This window comes from Channa argus, chromosome 9 (assembly GCF_033026475.1).
Source record: "Channa argus isolate prfri chromosome 9, Channa argus male v1.0, whole genome shotgun sequence".
Taxonomy (NCBI): domain Eukaryota; kingdom Metazoa; phylum Chordata; class Actinopteri; order Anabantiformes; family Channidae; genus Channa; species Channa argus.
The window spans coordinates 6,738,027-6,754,592 of record NC_090205.1 but is presented as its reverse complement, the minus strand read 5'-3'; the positions used below and the strand labels follow the sequence as shown (position 1 = coordinate 6,754,592).

The following is a 16,566-nucleotide window of genomic DNA, read 5'->3' as shown; positions in this document are numbered from 1 at the left end:
AGAGACATGTCCAGTGTGGGGGAGGTGTCCGTGGGAGGAGAGCGGCATTTGGGGAATGGAGCTGAGAGGAGACACGAGTTGTGGCAAGAGGTTCCCCAGCCAATTATTTTATTGGAGGACCAGTCAATGTGGGGGTTGTGGTGACAGTCAGCTGGGTCTGGGAACCGCTGGTGGAAGCTGCCCCGCTCATCAGGGCAACCAGGCGCCCTGATGAGCCCCTCTTTGTCCGTAAAGGACATAGTGTGATAAAGTGTCTGGAGGAACCACAATAAATGCACTCACCAGCTTGAAACCGCCGTTGTCGCTCGGTGGGGGACAGGCGAGCACGAGCCAGCTCCATAGGCTCCGCGGGAGCCTCCGGAGGCACTGAAGAGCTGATCCCAGGGGAAACGGGGTTCTCGAGAAGAGGGGGAGTGCGAAAGGTTCTGGGGAGCGGGTGCTGGTTTCTGTTCTCTCTCTCTCCGCCGCTCATGGATACGGTTGTCCACATGGATGGCTCGGGAGAGGCAGCAGAGAGGGTTACGTGAGAGCACAGAGCTTTAAGTGTGTCACCCACCTGGGAGAGCTGTTGAGTGTAGCATACATCCCCCTTCTCGATCCGCCACAACTGCTGGTCATGCTGGCCCAGAAGAGCACCCTGGCTGGAGACCGCGCGTTGCAGGTGGTTCTTGTCTGCTGGATCCATTTTAGGGGCCAGATCGTTTTGTCACACCTGCGAAGTGCAGTCGATGGTAGTGGACCCAGAAAGAGAGACAGAACCAGGTTATTTAGGAAGGTGAGAATGGTTTATTGGGGGGAGGGTAGGTAGCACGGGTGGAGACAGGGATAAGGATAGGGCCGATGGGGAGCGATGTCCGGGGGAGGAGAGCCTGATCGGAGGAGCTTGAACCCAGTGCGGGTAAGAGGCGTAAAGGAAGACAAATGGTGACCTTGGAATTAGGTGCCGTGGAGACAAGGAGTTGAAGGGAATTGTTTGGACGCGGCAGGGCGGCTGGAGGTTCATGGCAGGTACTGAGACGATCAGGCGACTTGTGGTGTGAAGGAGACTGGTATAAGAGCTGCTGTCATTAAGGCGGATGAGTGCATGCAGGTGTGGCCTCTACCGCAGTCCAGGTGCACTGGGGAGAAACAAACACACAAAACAGACAGAGAGAGAGAGAAAGAGGGGAGTGGAGGATGGGAGAGCAGGTGCTGTGACATCCACCTTAGATTACATCTGAGTGTGAGACAGAATTTCAGTTCCTCTTTGTCTAATTTTATACGCACTACATGCATTTTTCTGTTCTGTATGTTGTGGTCAATGTTGTGTTTTTACAATAGTTTAAAAACTAGGAAAAACTCTTATACAGATATAACATTAAAACCACATAAGACTAAGACACAGCAGAATAAATCCACGGCAACAGAGAAAAAATGAAACTCTTAAATAAACATGTGATACATTTTTTACAGTCTAAAAAGGAAAATGTTCTTGAAAATCATTCTTACCGCTGATGTTGACTGAAGAAAACCAGACTCACAGTGGACACCGAGGCTGATGAGTCCAACCAACAGGACAACACTCAGCAGCCCCAGACAGAGAACAACAGCTCCGTGAAATCTCCTCTCAGAACTTCTGGGAGCTGGAAAGTAAAATGATCAGTGAATCTTACAACAGAAATAACAGATTAACAGAAAAACAAATCAGCATCTAAATCTGACTGAAGAGTTTCACCTGTCTGATCAGTTGAAGGTTTTAAGTTAACTGACTTGTCATATTCAATATTGACAGATATTTCCTCTATTTATTAATTGTAGAGTGGACGAGAGAAACTCTGCACAATGAAGGTTTATTTGGTTTCAGTCTCTTTGTGCTTTAGCTTCAGAGGAAGTGACACATTTCAGGGGTTGTAACTGTGGGCAATTCTCCACCAAACAGCATTATTTAAGACATGACACACAAGGTTCAGTCTGTGTCTTTTTTTCAGACATTTATTCATAAATAAAAAGAAAACAAAGTCACATTAAGAGGCTTTGTAGCATTGAAATTTCCATCAGATTTTCAGTATTAGTAAGTACAGTGAGGTCATTTTTATGCTGCTTTCATTTCAGCTGTTCCCTCTCAGGGGTCGTCACAGTGAATTATGTAAATGACTAATAACACAACTTCATTGTTTGGTTCATCAGCTTTATTCCTCTGTAGTTGCCACAGCTCTTCACATCTCCCTTGTTCTTAAAAATGGGCACCAGTACACTTCTCCTCCAGTCCTCAGCATCCTCTCACTCTCCAAGATCTTGTTAAACAAACTAGTCAGAAACTCTACTGCCACCTCTCCTAGACACTTCCATACCTCCACAGGTATGTCATCAGGACCAACTGCCTTTCCACTCTTCATCCTCTTCAACGTCCTCCTCACTTCACTCTTACTAATCTTTGCTACTTCCTGCTCCACACCAGTCACCTCTTCTACTTCCATCTTCCCATCACACTCCTGGCACCTGTCAATACATTTCCATGCTTATCTATAATTAGTCTAAATTGTGAGTGGAAATGATTGTCTGTCTGTGTATGTGTCTCTGTCTTGGAGCTGAGACAGACTGGAGACCTGTACAGGATGTAGCCTGCCTCTCGCCCTATGATAATTGGGATTCGCTTTGTCTTTCCCAACTCCAAACTCTTTTGAGATGGTATCTTCCAGCTTCCGATTGACTGAACACACCTGAACGAAACAATCACCAACAAGTATGATTTCATGTAAGGAGAAAGGATGGTAGGGAATTAGGGAAACGTATAGTCTCTAGGTAGATTTCCTTTGGAGAACTTTAATTTCTTTGCCATATATACACATAAACTCTCGTCTTCACTTCTGCACATATAACCAAAGAAAACGGCGAGTTGTCACAGAAGTTGTCATCGACATAAACAGTTACGATTTTCAAAATGATGAACCAGCACCTACTGAAAGAATTTCAGTGTGAATCATATGAATAGAGAAAAACAAACATATCTTTGCTCTGCAGTAGCTACAGTGTCCTGCAATGGTGGCAGACGTACAGTAGCATCTGTAAACTCAATATTCAAGTAGCCTGAAGATGCACTTGTGTAAAAGTAAAAATTTCACTAAGAAATACATTTTTGTGATTATCAGTCTGAGTTACTGACAGAGAAAAAAAAAGAATCTGTTTGTATTTTAAACACTTCAGTAAAAGTGCTAATAAACAAATATACTTAAAGTACCAAAAGTAAAATAACTCATGCAGAAAGAGATGACTAAATTATAATTATTCATGTATTAACAGAAAAAATGACTAATGTTTCAGCGGGTAAAGATGATTTTAACCACTTTATGTGCTGAAAACTCTCTCATCCATAATAACACATCAGCTTTCATAGGTCATTTAATTCGGTTTTACCAATTTGCATCTGCAATGTGACTATGACCACATCCATCCAATGTTTTTTAAGTCATAATTTTACTCTCTATTGTTGTGACATATCACTACAGCAGTGTAAAACATTTCATATTTCATAAAACATATTACATTTCAAGAATAAAATCAGGAAAAAGTGTTTGGGCACAAGAGATGAATGAACCCCTACCTCTGATTTACACTAACTTACAGACTGAGTACAGAAAATTCTTTATGTTATTAGACCTGTTCTTTTATTATATTTGATTTACTAGATAAATGTCATGTTTGCAGCTAATGCTGCAGATAATTAAGAGACAAACAAAAAACAATATTTAAGTGCTTAAATTAAAAATGTAGAGATGGAGTTCAGGACATATTCTGTTTAGTCACAGCTAGTAATTACACTTAGAAATGTAGCTAGGGAATTTTTTTAAACGTGCTTTAAAGATATTGTCAGATTAACAGTGTTTAGCTGTGCTAACAATGAGTTTATTAGTAGTTAAAATCACTAAAATGATATATGAGCATGTTCTGTTGGGTTTGAATGTTCATGTTGGACTTTATGTGAATGCTAATAAAACCGTGGACGTGCAGTGATTCTACAAAACATTATCACCACAACACTATTTGTGTCAATATTATTAGAGAAACTTTGGACCTATTCTGTATGTACTAAATATTTTATTACATAGTTTTTATTATATTAAGTTATTAAAATTGTGTATTTAAATATATTTCAGTGCACTTTAATGGTGTCGCAGAATAGCAAAGTAAAGTCCAGTTAAGTGTATTTTAGTAGATTTATATTTGCATTTATTGTAATTATGTCAAAACTACAACATTCAAAATCCATTTATCATAATTGAATGGAAGAACATATGTGTTTTAATTTACAAAAGTACACTAAACTTGTTTTTAATTAGGTACTGTACCTTTAGCCAGACAGAAGTCAAGTGATAAGCAACAGTTACTTACAGTTTGCTTCATTTTAAGGCAGCAGTCATTACAGTGTTGTGATTCTCTTGTTTTATCTGTTAGTAACTGGGAAAAACAGCAGCCTGACAATGGTAGTGGAGATGTACAGTGGGGTGAGGAAGACTGTGCACAGATCAGAACTGGAAGGTAACCAGAAGAAAACTGGAACGACCGGTCATGTGACGCATCTATGAACTGGATCTGTGAGAAAAAGGCTCAGCAGTAGGTTATGTATAATGCTTTATCATTCAAAATGATATTATTCATGCATTAACAGTGAACATCACTAATGTAGCAGCGGGTAAAGATGATTTTAACCACATTATGTGCTCAAAAAGCTTCATCCACAAAAACACATCAGCATTTAAAAGATCATTAAATTTAGTTAAAATAAGACTAAATACAGAAGTAAAGTCCATCAAATTTGTTGGCTGTATTTGAGTAAAGTAAGTGAAGAGAAAGATTATTTGCAGAAGGCTGCAGGTTTGAATCCAGCCATCAAGGGCTGAGCCCTGATAAAATGGGAGGGATGTGGCAGGAAGACCATCCAGTGTAAAAACGTGCAGAACACCTTTCACTGTGTCAGCGACTGAAGGGAAAAGCCGGAAGCACTTTTTGTGATGTCATGCTAAAGAAATGATGCAGCATTGGAAGCAAGACATAAACTATGTTTTTGGAACTCGGCCTTTTGTGCAGCAATTTTTCTAAACTTTCTGATAGTCTACCAAACATTGAGTCACCAATAAACACCATAATTAACTGTCTAATTTTGTGTTCTCACGTCTTTATTACGTATCTTTTATCTCGTAAATGAAACAACAGCAGTGTTTGTTCTAAAAACTGTTTGTCTGTAACAGGGACCTCTTGTGACCATGTGAATTCTGACTTGTGTGTCAGAAGAAAAGTCTTTTATAATGATGCCACAAAACATTTTAAGGAGAATGTCAAACTATGTTTAATGTGAATGAAACTGTGTGAAGCCTTGATGTGTAGTAAAGAACTGCCCACAGCTGAAACTTCCTCAAAAGCTAAAGAAGTTTCAGACTGAAACCAAAAACCAACAAGCCCTTCATCACTTACAGGAAGTCCAGTCAATGCTGCAGAGCTGATCTGCCAGACACAAAAAAAAGTCCTGACATGCTTTGCATTTGTCCAGACTTGGGACTGGCACAAGAAGACGCTGGCTTATGTTATACTGTCACTATGTGGCAGATGGAGTTTTATCTTGTCTGACTGATGTCTGTTTTCTCTTATAGATGAAACGTGTTTTACAGGATGGACAATGTTGCATTTTTCCTGTTACTTCATCCCCCGTGAGTTTGGTCCTTTGGAAAGAGGCAGACAGGACTGCAAAGACAGAAATGGATCTAGTTGTGATAGACAGTGCTGCAGAACAGGTACAATGTGAACATTATAGGAAACTGAGGTCAATGACAAAGCTAAACACTGAATTTTGATTATTTATTTGTATTGATGCAGAAATTCCTCTCAGGCATCATGTCATGATCTGACACTCTCATTCACTTCCTGTTCTGGACTTTTATTTTATTCTCCTTTTTCTCCACTTCCTGTCCCCAGTTTATTTCTTCAACTTTACCACTTGTCATCACCGCTCTCAATTGTTTTCACCTGTTCCTCTGCCCTTTTTAAACCCGTCTCTCCCCCTGTTTCTGGTTGGATCGTGGTCTTTGTTTGTCCTTGTCATCAGTTTAACATGGTGCCTTCTGAGTTACCTGACTCATGGTTCTTGGATTCCTGACTCTGTTCAAATGGACTCTGTTCCCTGTATCTTTGGTTTGAGGTTCGATTTGTTTTTGATGCCCGTGTCTCAGTCGTTTCCTCTATTGTCGCTTAACATTTGGATATTATTTGTCTTCTAATGTGAGTTAGTCTGGTTTTGATTTTACGTTCAAGTCTTGCTCTTCCCAGTGTTTGTTTTCCTGGTGTCTTCATTTAGTTTCACTGTCCCGGGTCTTTAGGTTACCACTTGTTTAACCCATGTTTATCTTATGTTCTGCCTCCTAGTTTGTCATTTACTGCCCTTGTTAAATTCCTTTGTGATTATGTCTCAGTTAATTCCTTGTTTCCTGAGTTTATGTTGGTTGTTTTTCCCTGTCCTGTGTTAAAATCTTTAATAAAACATATTTCATCTAACCGAACCCGTCTCGCCTTGTTGCTCTTGGGTCCACCTAAGAAAAACTATCTCCGATACATCACAACAGCAGAAGCCTGGATTTGTTTGACTGACACGAAGGAAGAAGGCACCTGGAAATGGCTTAATGGATCTTCACTGACTCTGAGGTTTGACCTTTTAATCGGCTAACGTTATCTGCTGTAGTACAGAAACACTAGAAACACTGTTTGGCTGAGCAGGACAAAGTCAAAGGTAAAGGTGAGACTCACCTGAGGGACTGTGGAGGCGGTTTGGCTCTCCTCAGTACTGAAGCCTGAATGCAGACTGTAAGGCAAACTGTGAGCTGAACCGTATTCTGCCTGTAAGGCTGAGCCTGGGAGCCCGAGCTGAGGGCAAGAGAAACCTTCCAATACTGATAAAACTCGCAGACGGGGGACAATAGCAAAAATCCACCGGTAAAAAGAGCCAATTGTGAGGCTTTTCAGCACTTTTAGTTAAAACTTAAGCATTTTATCAGATAATTAGACATTTACTTTTAGTTCTTTGAGGGAATACATTTACACATTATTTTACAGACACATACATAATATTTACCATTACAGATTTGTATACAGACAATGCAACCGCAAGGGGGCACAAGCCAGTGTCTTCTTGTGCCAGTCCCAAGTCTGGATAAATGCAGAGGGTTGTGGCAGGAAGGGCATCCGACGTAAAACACATGCCAAACCAAACATGCGAATCGTGGCAAAGACTTCCATACCGGATCGGTCGGGGCCCGGGTTAACAACGACCGCCACCGGTGCTGTTGACCTACAGGGTACCGGTGGAAATTGGACTACTGTTGGTCGAAGACGAAGAAGAAGAGGAGGAAGGTGTGTTCGTAGGCAGAGAGAGAAGAGGAAAGCTAAGAATGTAGGAATGACAGTAGGGACTTTGAATGTTGGTACTATGACAGGGAAGGCTAGGGAGTTGATCGACATGATGCAGAGAAGGAAGGTGGACATACTGTGTGTCCAGGAGACCAGGTGGAAAGGTAGCAAGGCTAGAAGCTTAGGAGCAGGGTTTAAGTTGTTTTACCATGGGTCAGATAGGAAGAGAAATGGAGTTGGAGTTATATTGAAAGAGGATTTTGTGAGGAATGTTCTAGAGGTGAAAAGAGTATCAGACAGGTTGATGAGTCTGAAGCTGGAAGTTGAAGGGGTGATGTTCAATGTTGTGAGTGGTTATGCCCCGCAGGTAGGATGTGAGTTAGAAGAGAAGGAGAAATTCTGGAGTGAGTTAGATGAAGTGATGCAGAGCATCCCCAGAGGTGAGAGAGTTGTCATTGGTGCAGATTTCAATGGGCATGTAGGTGAAGGGAACAGAGGTGATGAGACAGTTATGGGCAGGTTTGGTGTTCAGGACAGGAACGCAGAAGGTCAGATGGTGGTTGACTTTGCAAAGAGGATGGAAATGGCTGTAGTAAACACTTTCTTTCAGAAGAGGCAGGAACATAGGGTGACGTACAAGAGCGGAGGGAGAAGCACTCAGGTAGACTACATCTTGTGTAGACGTTGTAATCTGAAAGAGATCAGTGACTGTAAAGCATTGGTAGGGGAGAGTGTAGCCAGACAACACAGGATGGTGGTGTGTAAAATGATGCTGGTGGTGAGGAAGATAAGGAGGACTAAGGCAGAGCAGAGGACAAAGTGGTGGAAGTTGAAAAAGGAAGAATGTCGTTTAGTTTTCAGGGAGGAGCTGAGACAGACTCTGGGTGGTTTGGAGGTGCTTCCAGATGACTGGACTACTACAGCTAATTTGATCAGGGAGACAGGTAGGAGGGTACTCGGTGTGTCATCTGGAAAGAGGAAAGCGGACAAGGAGACTTGGTGGTGGAACGAGGAAGTTCAGGAGTGTATACAGAGAAAGAGGTTAGCTAAGAAGAAGTGGGACACTGAGAGGACTGAAGAGAGTAGACAGGAGTACAGGGAGATACAGCGTAAGGTGAAGATAGAGGTGGCAAAGGCCAAACAAAGAGCATATGAGGACTTGTATGCTAGGTTGGACACTAAAGAGGGAGAGGTGGATTTGTACAGGTTGGCCAGACAAAGAGATAGAGATGGGAAGGATGTGCAGCAGGTTAGTGTGATTAAAGATAAGGATGGAAATGTATTGACAGGTGCCAGGAGTGTGATGGGAAGATGGAAGGAGAACTTTGAAGAGTTGATGAACGAGGAAAATGAAAGGGAACGAAGAGTAGAAGAGGTGACTGGTGTGGAGCAGGAAGTAGCAAAGATTAGTAAGAGTGAAGTGAGGAGGACATTGAAGAGGATGAAGAGCGGAAAGGCAGTTGGTCCTGATGACATACCTGTGGAGGTATGGAAGTGTCTAGGAGAGGTGGCAGTAGAGTTTTTGACTAGTTTGTTTAACAAGATCTTGGAGAGTGAGAGGATGCCAGAGGACTGGAGGAAAAGTGTACTGGTACCAATTTTTAAGAACAAGGGAGATGTGCAGAGCTGTGGCAACTACAGAGGAATAAAGCTGATGAGTCACACAATGAAGTTGTGTGAAAGAGTAGTGGAAGCTCGGCTAAGGGCAGAGGTGAACATTTGTGAGCAGCAATGTGGTTTCATGCCTAGAAAGAGTACAACAGATGCAGTATTTGCTTTGAGGACGCTGATGGAGAAGTACAGAGAAGGTCATAGGGAGTTGCATTGTGTCTTCGTAGATTTAGAAAAAGCGTATGACAGGGTGCCGAGAGAGGAGCTGTGGTATTGTATGAGGACGTCTGGAGTGGCAGAGAAGTATGTTAGAGTGGTGCAGGACATGTATGAGAGCTGTAAGACAGTGGTGAGGTGCTGTAGGTGTGACAGAGGAGTTCAAGGTGGAGGTGGGTCTGCATCAAGGATCGGCTCTGAGCCCCTTCTTGTTTGCTCTGGTGATGGACAGACTGACAGATGAGGTTAGACAAGAATCTCCCTGGACTATGATGTTTGCAGATGACATTGTTATTTGTAGTGAGAGCAGGGAGCAGGTGGAGGAAAATCTAGAGAGGTGGAGGTCTGCTCTGGAAAACAGAGGAATGAAGCTTAGCCGCAGCAAGACAGAATACATGTGTGTCAATGAGAGGGACCCAGGTGGAACAGTGAGGTTACAGGGAGCAGAGGTGAAGAAGGTGCAGGACTTTAAGTACTTAGGGTCAATGGTTCAGAGCAACGGCGAGTGTGGAAAAGAGGTGAAGAGGCGAGTGCAGGCAGGTTGGAACGGGTGGAGAAAAGTGTCAGGTGTGTTGTGTGATAAAAGAATATCAGCGAGAATGAAAGGAAAGGTGTTCAAGACGGTGGTGAGACCAGCAATGTTGTTCGGCTTAGAGACAGTGGCACTGAAGAAAAGACAGGAGGCAGAGCTGGAGGTAGGAGAGCTTAAGATGTTGAGGTTCTCTTTGGGAGTGACGAGGATGGACAGGATCAGGAATGAGGACATCAGAGGGACAGCTCATGTTAGATGTTTTGGAGATAAAGTCAGAGAGGCCAGATTGAGGTGGTTTGGACACGTTCAGAGGAGAAACTGTGAATATATCGGTAGAAGGATGCTGAGGTTGGAGCTGCCAGGCAGGAGGTCTAGAGGAAGACCAAAGAGGAGATTTATGGATGTAGTGAGGGAGGACATGAAGTTAGTTGGTGTGAGTGAAGAGGATGCAGAGGATAGAGTTAGATGGAGGCACATGATTCGCTGTGGCGACTCCTGAAAGGGAGCAGCCGAAAGGAAAAGAAGAAGACAGATTTGTATACAGACACACAAGCAGACTGAAATACAAATTCCAGCATGAATGCACGCACAAATCCCTGTACATATAAAAGAATTAAGCTGCTATTCTACTCCCATACACTGTTGCACGTGATGATTTAATGATTTGCATAATGACTGGGATTAGAGTGGGTGCAACTGCTTAAAGGACCCTGGAGGAGACGGGATCCAGAGAACAGAAAAGATATAAGAAGTGGGGGAAGGATAAACATTACTCAGGCACCTGACTACAGAGAAATCTAAAATGAAATGTTTTATATAATATTGCTAAGAAACATGCAGAAATGGAGGACAGCAGCCTGATTTCTGATTAGTCTATTGTTTGTATATATGTTAAGAACCTTTTGCCAGCTGTGTTATAATGCTGCACCTAATATAATAATGTGTTCTATTTTTCCTTTCTAGTCCTTTGTATGTGGCAGATTGAGCTGAATATGTTCTGTTAAAAAATGAATCTTATTTCCCAACTATTTGACTTCTAATTTAACAATAGACATAATTGCTGGGTTGTATTATTAGACATTACCATGTATTCAAAGTATCATCAATGTGGAAGAAATCACAAAACTAGAAGTGTTGTTTTTATGGAGTTTATACTTTGCATGAAATGATTTTTCAACAGAGAACATGTTTGTAAATAAATGAAACATAAATGACAGAGGTGGTGGACAGAGACAAGTCATATTCGTGTTTTACATAAAACATTTCTATATGTATGATGTCAAAACATTTATCAGTTTTCCACTTTTTTCTCACAGATCCATTTCATAGAATATCTACATGACACGTCATTCCACTTGTGACCTTTTTGAACATTAATTTCTGCACAGTCCTCTCCAATAAATGAATACCTAGCCACATTATTGGGTTCTCCCTCATCCCAGTAAGAGGTGAATGAACAAAACAAAAAACAATCGTGAAATTGTGAATATCTGACATAAAAAGACTCTTGATGGTCTCTATGTTGATAACTTATTAAATGTTATGACAGCAGTGGTGCAGTCAGAGCCAACAGTACTGAAACAGACATGAAGTGTGTCAGCAGTCATTCTAGCAGCTCTGAGAGTCTCCAGTCAGTGGTGTTCAGAGCCAAATCCTAACTGACACTGTGCAGTGTGAAAGTCAGAAGGTGGCGACAGATACTGTTGTATTAGAGTCACTAAGTAAGTAACAGTAAGAGCAGCAGAATGTACTGCAATACTCTCAGTGAAGTAAATACGTTTAAGAATCTTCACAGATGGTGTCAGACTCAAATTAACCAATGGATGATAATGAACATCAGAAATCACCATCATTAGTAAAAAACATAATACTAATTGAAATAATAGTTTATTTACATAGGACATTTGAAACAGCAAGAGGCTGCACTAAAGTGCTTCACAAACAGATACAAATAGTAATTAAACATCAAAAATGTAAAAGTCACAAAAAAGGATAAAAAGGCCAATTTTTTAACAAGCAAAAATAAAATTTGAAGGACACCAATAAAAGAAGACAATACTGATAAACTGTCCATTTACTGCTGAAGGGTGAATGCAACTTTAAATAGCTGTGTACTGAGCATAGATTTAAAAGACTATTAATGTGTAGAACAAGTGGATCCTCACACTGGTTTACACAGTTACACAGCACAGAAACTGGTGAGAAAGAGCCGTACGCTACACTTACTGTCTCAGACACAAGATACCAAAGACTTTTTGTGGAATAATATCTGACTTTCTAAAAGAACATGTTACTGCTGCTGAAGCTTTTTCTCACAGATCCAGTGATGAGAAGCATCACATGACTGATCGTTCCAATTAATTTCCAAATCCCTGCCACCTCGGATGTGTGCACAGTCTTCCTCACCCCACTTTATGTCTCCACCACCGTTGTCAGGCTGATTTGGCTCCCACTGTCTAAACGACAAGAGAATCACAGTACTTATACACATGACTACTGCCTTAAAATGAAGCAAAAGTAGCTGTTTCTTATTTCTTTACATCTGTCTGACCAAAGGCACCTAATTAAAAACAGAAAACTTCTACTAAAGTGCAATTTAGATATATCTAGTATACTTCCATTCATTCATGATAAATGTATTTCAAGTGAGCTACTGTCAGTGGTGTTCAGAGCCAAATCCTAACTCTGACACTGTGCAGGTGAAACAGTGTGAAAAGGTTGTCGGCTTCTATTTCTGTCATTTTTGTTCCTCAGTAAAACCACGAAGGCCTTTATGAGCTCTTTCTAGAAACCTCTTTGTTTCAGTTGTGTTGGTCCAAACATACATTTACAGAGATATTTGGATTTAAAGAAGGTGAAGCACATTTCTGTCTTACTTAAAAGTCAGTGGAGATCCATCGACCCATTTCCAGGTTCCCTCTTCAGCTCTGTCACTTAAACCGATCCATGCTGACTGATTGGTGAATCCAGAGACAAATTCCTGTTCAATACAGAGAAAGAATTTCACAGTTTTTTTGTTCTAGTTTTAACCACACTACACCTACAGTATGTGTGTTAGGGCAGAAGTACAGAGATGGATAACACACACTTTCAATATTAGAAAAAATTAAATATAACAAATTGAGATCCACAACAGACCAATAGGTTAAAAAGTTAGAGTTATTCCATTTATGTTATGATGGATTCAGAGAACAATCAAATGCTAAAATATCTTCCTAATATAAAATTACAATTATTAAATTGGCTTATTGCCAAGAACAACAACTTAGGAGCTGGAACTGAAACCTTTTGACTATAACTAGATTCAGGCAGAAAAAATATCCATCCATTATCTGTAACCACCTCTTCTGCGTAAGGCTGCAGGGGGCTGGAGCCCATCCCAGCTTTCATAGGGTGAGAGGTGGGTAAACTCTGGACAGGTCTCCAGCCGACCTCCTTCCTATTAAAACTTCACTAGTCACCTTTAAATTGTGTCAGCAAATGCAGCTCCACTGCTGAGTTCCCTAGTCTCAGTCATGGTCCATGGTTGTAGGTGGCTATAAATGCACTGGTTTCAACATCAGATTTGGCCCTTTATGTCCTTTAATCTCATTCCTTGTTCAGTCACATAAATGTGGACACTAACACTCTACCTGTTCTTCTGCACTGTTTATTATCACCAGATCTGCTCCTTTATTTTGGCAGTTGCTGCTTCCATTTGTCCAAGAGTCCGACCTACTCGAGAGAATATAGCAGGACCAGCTGAACTGTGTCCATCCTGCAGGACAAGTTTTCTCTGTAACATATAAGACAGAAGACAATAGAAGTCAGTCAAGACAAAATAAAGACACCATGAGGTAAAACATGCAAATGTGGCACCGAGGTGATTTGTAGTGTCTGACTCCTGTTTAGAATTACATAACAATAACCTCAACATGTTAACATTAGTTTATTAACTTGCACTTAGAATCTGAACAATGCTTTCAAAGTCTTTGGGAAACATTATTTGTGCAAACATAAGTGTCTAAACTGTCTTATATGGACGATTGTACTGTGTACTATTGTGTACAGCTGTGTATAGTTTTTTTGGCATCAGTTAGGTGTCATGTGCCTTGTCCCTTACTGCCCATACTCACTGGACAAACTGTCAAGCCTGTCTCTGTCTTTAGTCATTTCACTGAGTTTGGCAGTCAGGGAAGACACAATGGAATTCAGCTGGTCTTTGTCTTTAGTCAAGGAAGACACTCTGGAATTTAGCTGGTCTTTGTCTTTAGTCAGGGAGGACACTCTGGAATTCAGCTGGTCTTTGTCTTTAGTCAGGGAGGACACTCTGGAATTCAGCTGGTCTTTGTCTTTAGTCAGGGAGGACACTCTGGAATTCAGCTGGTCTTTCTCTTTAGTCAGGGAGGACACTCTGGAATCCAGCAGGTCTTTCTCTTTAGTCAGGGAAGACACTCTGGAATTCAGGCGGTCTCTCTCTGCAGTCAGGGAAGACACTTTGGTATTAAGCTGATCTCTCTCTGCAGTCAGGGAGGACACTCTGGAATTCAGCCGGTCTTTTTCTTTAGTCAGGGAGGACACTCTGGAATTTGCCTGGTCTTTGTCTTTAGTCAGGGAAGACACTCGGGAATTCAGCCGGTCTCTCTCTGCAGTCAGGGAAGACACTCTGGTATTAAGCTGATCTCTCTCTGCAGTCAGGGAGGACACTCTGGAATTCAGCTGGTCTGTCTCTGCATTTAGGGAAGACACTCTAGAATTCAGCTGGTCTTTCTCTTTTGTCAGGGAAGACACTCTGGAATTCAGCTGGTCTCTCTCTGCATTCAGGAAAGACAGACTGGAATTCAGCTGGTCTCTCTCTGCAGTTAGGGAAGACACTCTGGAAGTCAGCTGGTCTCTCTCTGCTGTCAGGGAAGACACTCTGGAAGTCAGCTGGTCTCTCTCTGCATTCAGGAAAGACAGACTGGAATTCAGCTGGTCTCTCTCTGCAGTTAGGGAAGACACTCTGGAAGTCAGCTGGTCTCTCTCTGCATTCAGGAAAGACAGACTGGAATTCAGCTGGTCTCTCTCTGCAGTTAGGGAAGACACTCTGGAAGTCAGCTGGTCTCTCTCTGCATTCAGGAAAGACAGACTGGAATTCAGCTGGTCTCTCTCTGCAGTTAGGGAAGACACTCTGGAAGTCAGCTGGTCTCTCTCTGCTGTCAGGGAAGACAGACTGGAATTCAGCTGGTCTCTCTCTGCAGTCAGGGAAGGCACTTTGGAATTCAGCTGGTCTCTCTCTGCATTCAGGAAAGACAGACTGGAATTCAGCTGGTCTCTCTCTGCAGTCAGGGAAGACACTCTGGAAGTCAGCTGGTCTCTCTCTGCAGTCAGGGAAGACAGACTGGAATTCAGACGATCCTTCTTTGTAGTTAGGGAAGACAGTTTGGCATTCAGCTGGTCCTTCTCTGCAGTCAGCAAAGACACTCTGAAATTCAGCTGGTCTCTCTCTGCAGTCAGGGAAGACAGAGTGGAATTCAGCTGGTCTCTCTCTGCAGTCAGGGAAGACACTCTGGAATTTAACTGGTCCTTATCTGTAGACAGGGAAGACAGACTGGAATTCAGCCGGTGTCTCTCTGAAGTCAGGGAAGACAGACTGGAATTCAGACGATCCTTCTTTGTAGTTAGGGAAGACAGTTTGGCATTCAGCTGGTCCTTCTCTGCAGTCAGCAAAGACACTCTGAAATTCAGCGAGTCTCTCTCTGCATTCAGGAAAGACAGACTGGAATTCAGCCGGTCTCTCTCTGCAGTCAGGGAAGGCACTTTGGAATTCAGCTGGTCTCTCTCTGCAGTCAGGGAAGACAGACTGGAATTCAGACGATCCTTCTTTGTAGTTAGGGAAGACAGTTTGGCATTCAGCTGGTCCTTCTCTGCAGTCAGCAAAGACACTCTGAAATTCAGCTGGTCTCTCTCTGCAGTCAGGGAAGACAGAGTGGAATTCAGCTGGTCTCTCTCTGCAGTCAGGGAAGACACTCTGGAATTTAACTGGTCCTTATCTGTAGACAGGGAAGACAGACTGGAATTCAGCCGGTGTCTCTCTGAAGTCAGGGAAGACAGACTGGAATTCAGACGATCCTTCTTTGTAGTTAGGGAAGACAGTTTGGCATTCAGCTGGTCCTTCTCTGCAGTCAGCAAAGACACTCTGGAATTCAGCTGGTCTCTCTCTGCAGTCAGGGAAGACAGAGTGGAATTCAGCTGGTCTCTCTCTGCAGTCAGGAAGGACACTTCTTTCTCACTGTCCTGGAGAAGCTTGGTCATGTTGGCTTTGATAGTGGAGAGTTCTCCTGCTGCACCATGTGCTGTGCTATGATCTGAAATAAAGCATGAGTGGGTGAAACACAGGTACCATTATTAGACTATTCAGTTATATTTTCCCCATGAATACAATACTACAATAAACCAATGCTCACAATTTAAGTACCATGGATGAAATATCATTACTATTACCTAATGAGTGAGAGAGAGTAATAGACACATACACACACACACACACACACACACACACACACACACACACACACACACACACACACACACACACACACACACACACACACACACAACTGCTATAGTGACTTTAATGTCATAGTCCACATTTACATGCATAAAAATAGTTTAAACATGTTGGTAAAATTTAAGTGCAGATGAAATTCCTGTTTATCTTATTGTATTTTAACTTTGTATTTTATAGTCGATTATTTGTTTTTATATTTAAAACAACATTTGTGCCAGATTTTCTAAATGTAAAAATAACATATTGAACGTAAACAAGATTTTTAAAGCTCTTTCAATTTGGGAAAATGGTTGTGAAAATTGGTTGA

General features: G+C 42.0%; 1 protein-coding gene across 1 annotated transcript; it reads right to left on the bottom strand.

Annotated features, from left to right (window-relative positions):
* Window positions 1-10,883: 10,883 nt before the first annotated feature.
* On the bottom strand, window positions 10,884-16,050 carry LOC137133451 (C-type lectin domain family 4 member F-like). The gene is made up of 5 exons (XM_067517113.1): window positions 14,633-16,050; window positions 13,846-14,548; window positions 13,363-13,505; window positions 12,607-12,710; window positions 10,884-12,186 (listed from the first exon to the last, which is right to left on the bottom strand). The coding sequence occupies exons 1-5, from the start codon at window positions 16,001-16,003 to the stop codon at window positions 12,021-12,023; spliced, it is 2,487 nt and encodes an 828-aa protein (XP_067373214.1). The 5' UTR covers window positions 16,004-16,050; the 3' UTR covers window positions 10,884-12,020.
* Window positions 16,051-16,566: the final 516 nt, after the last annotated feature.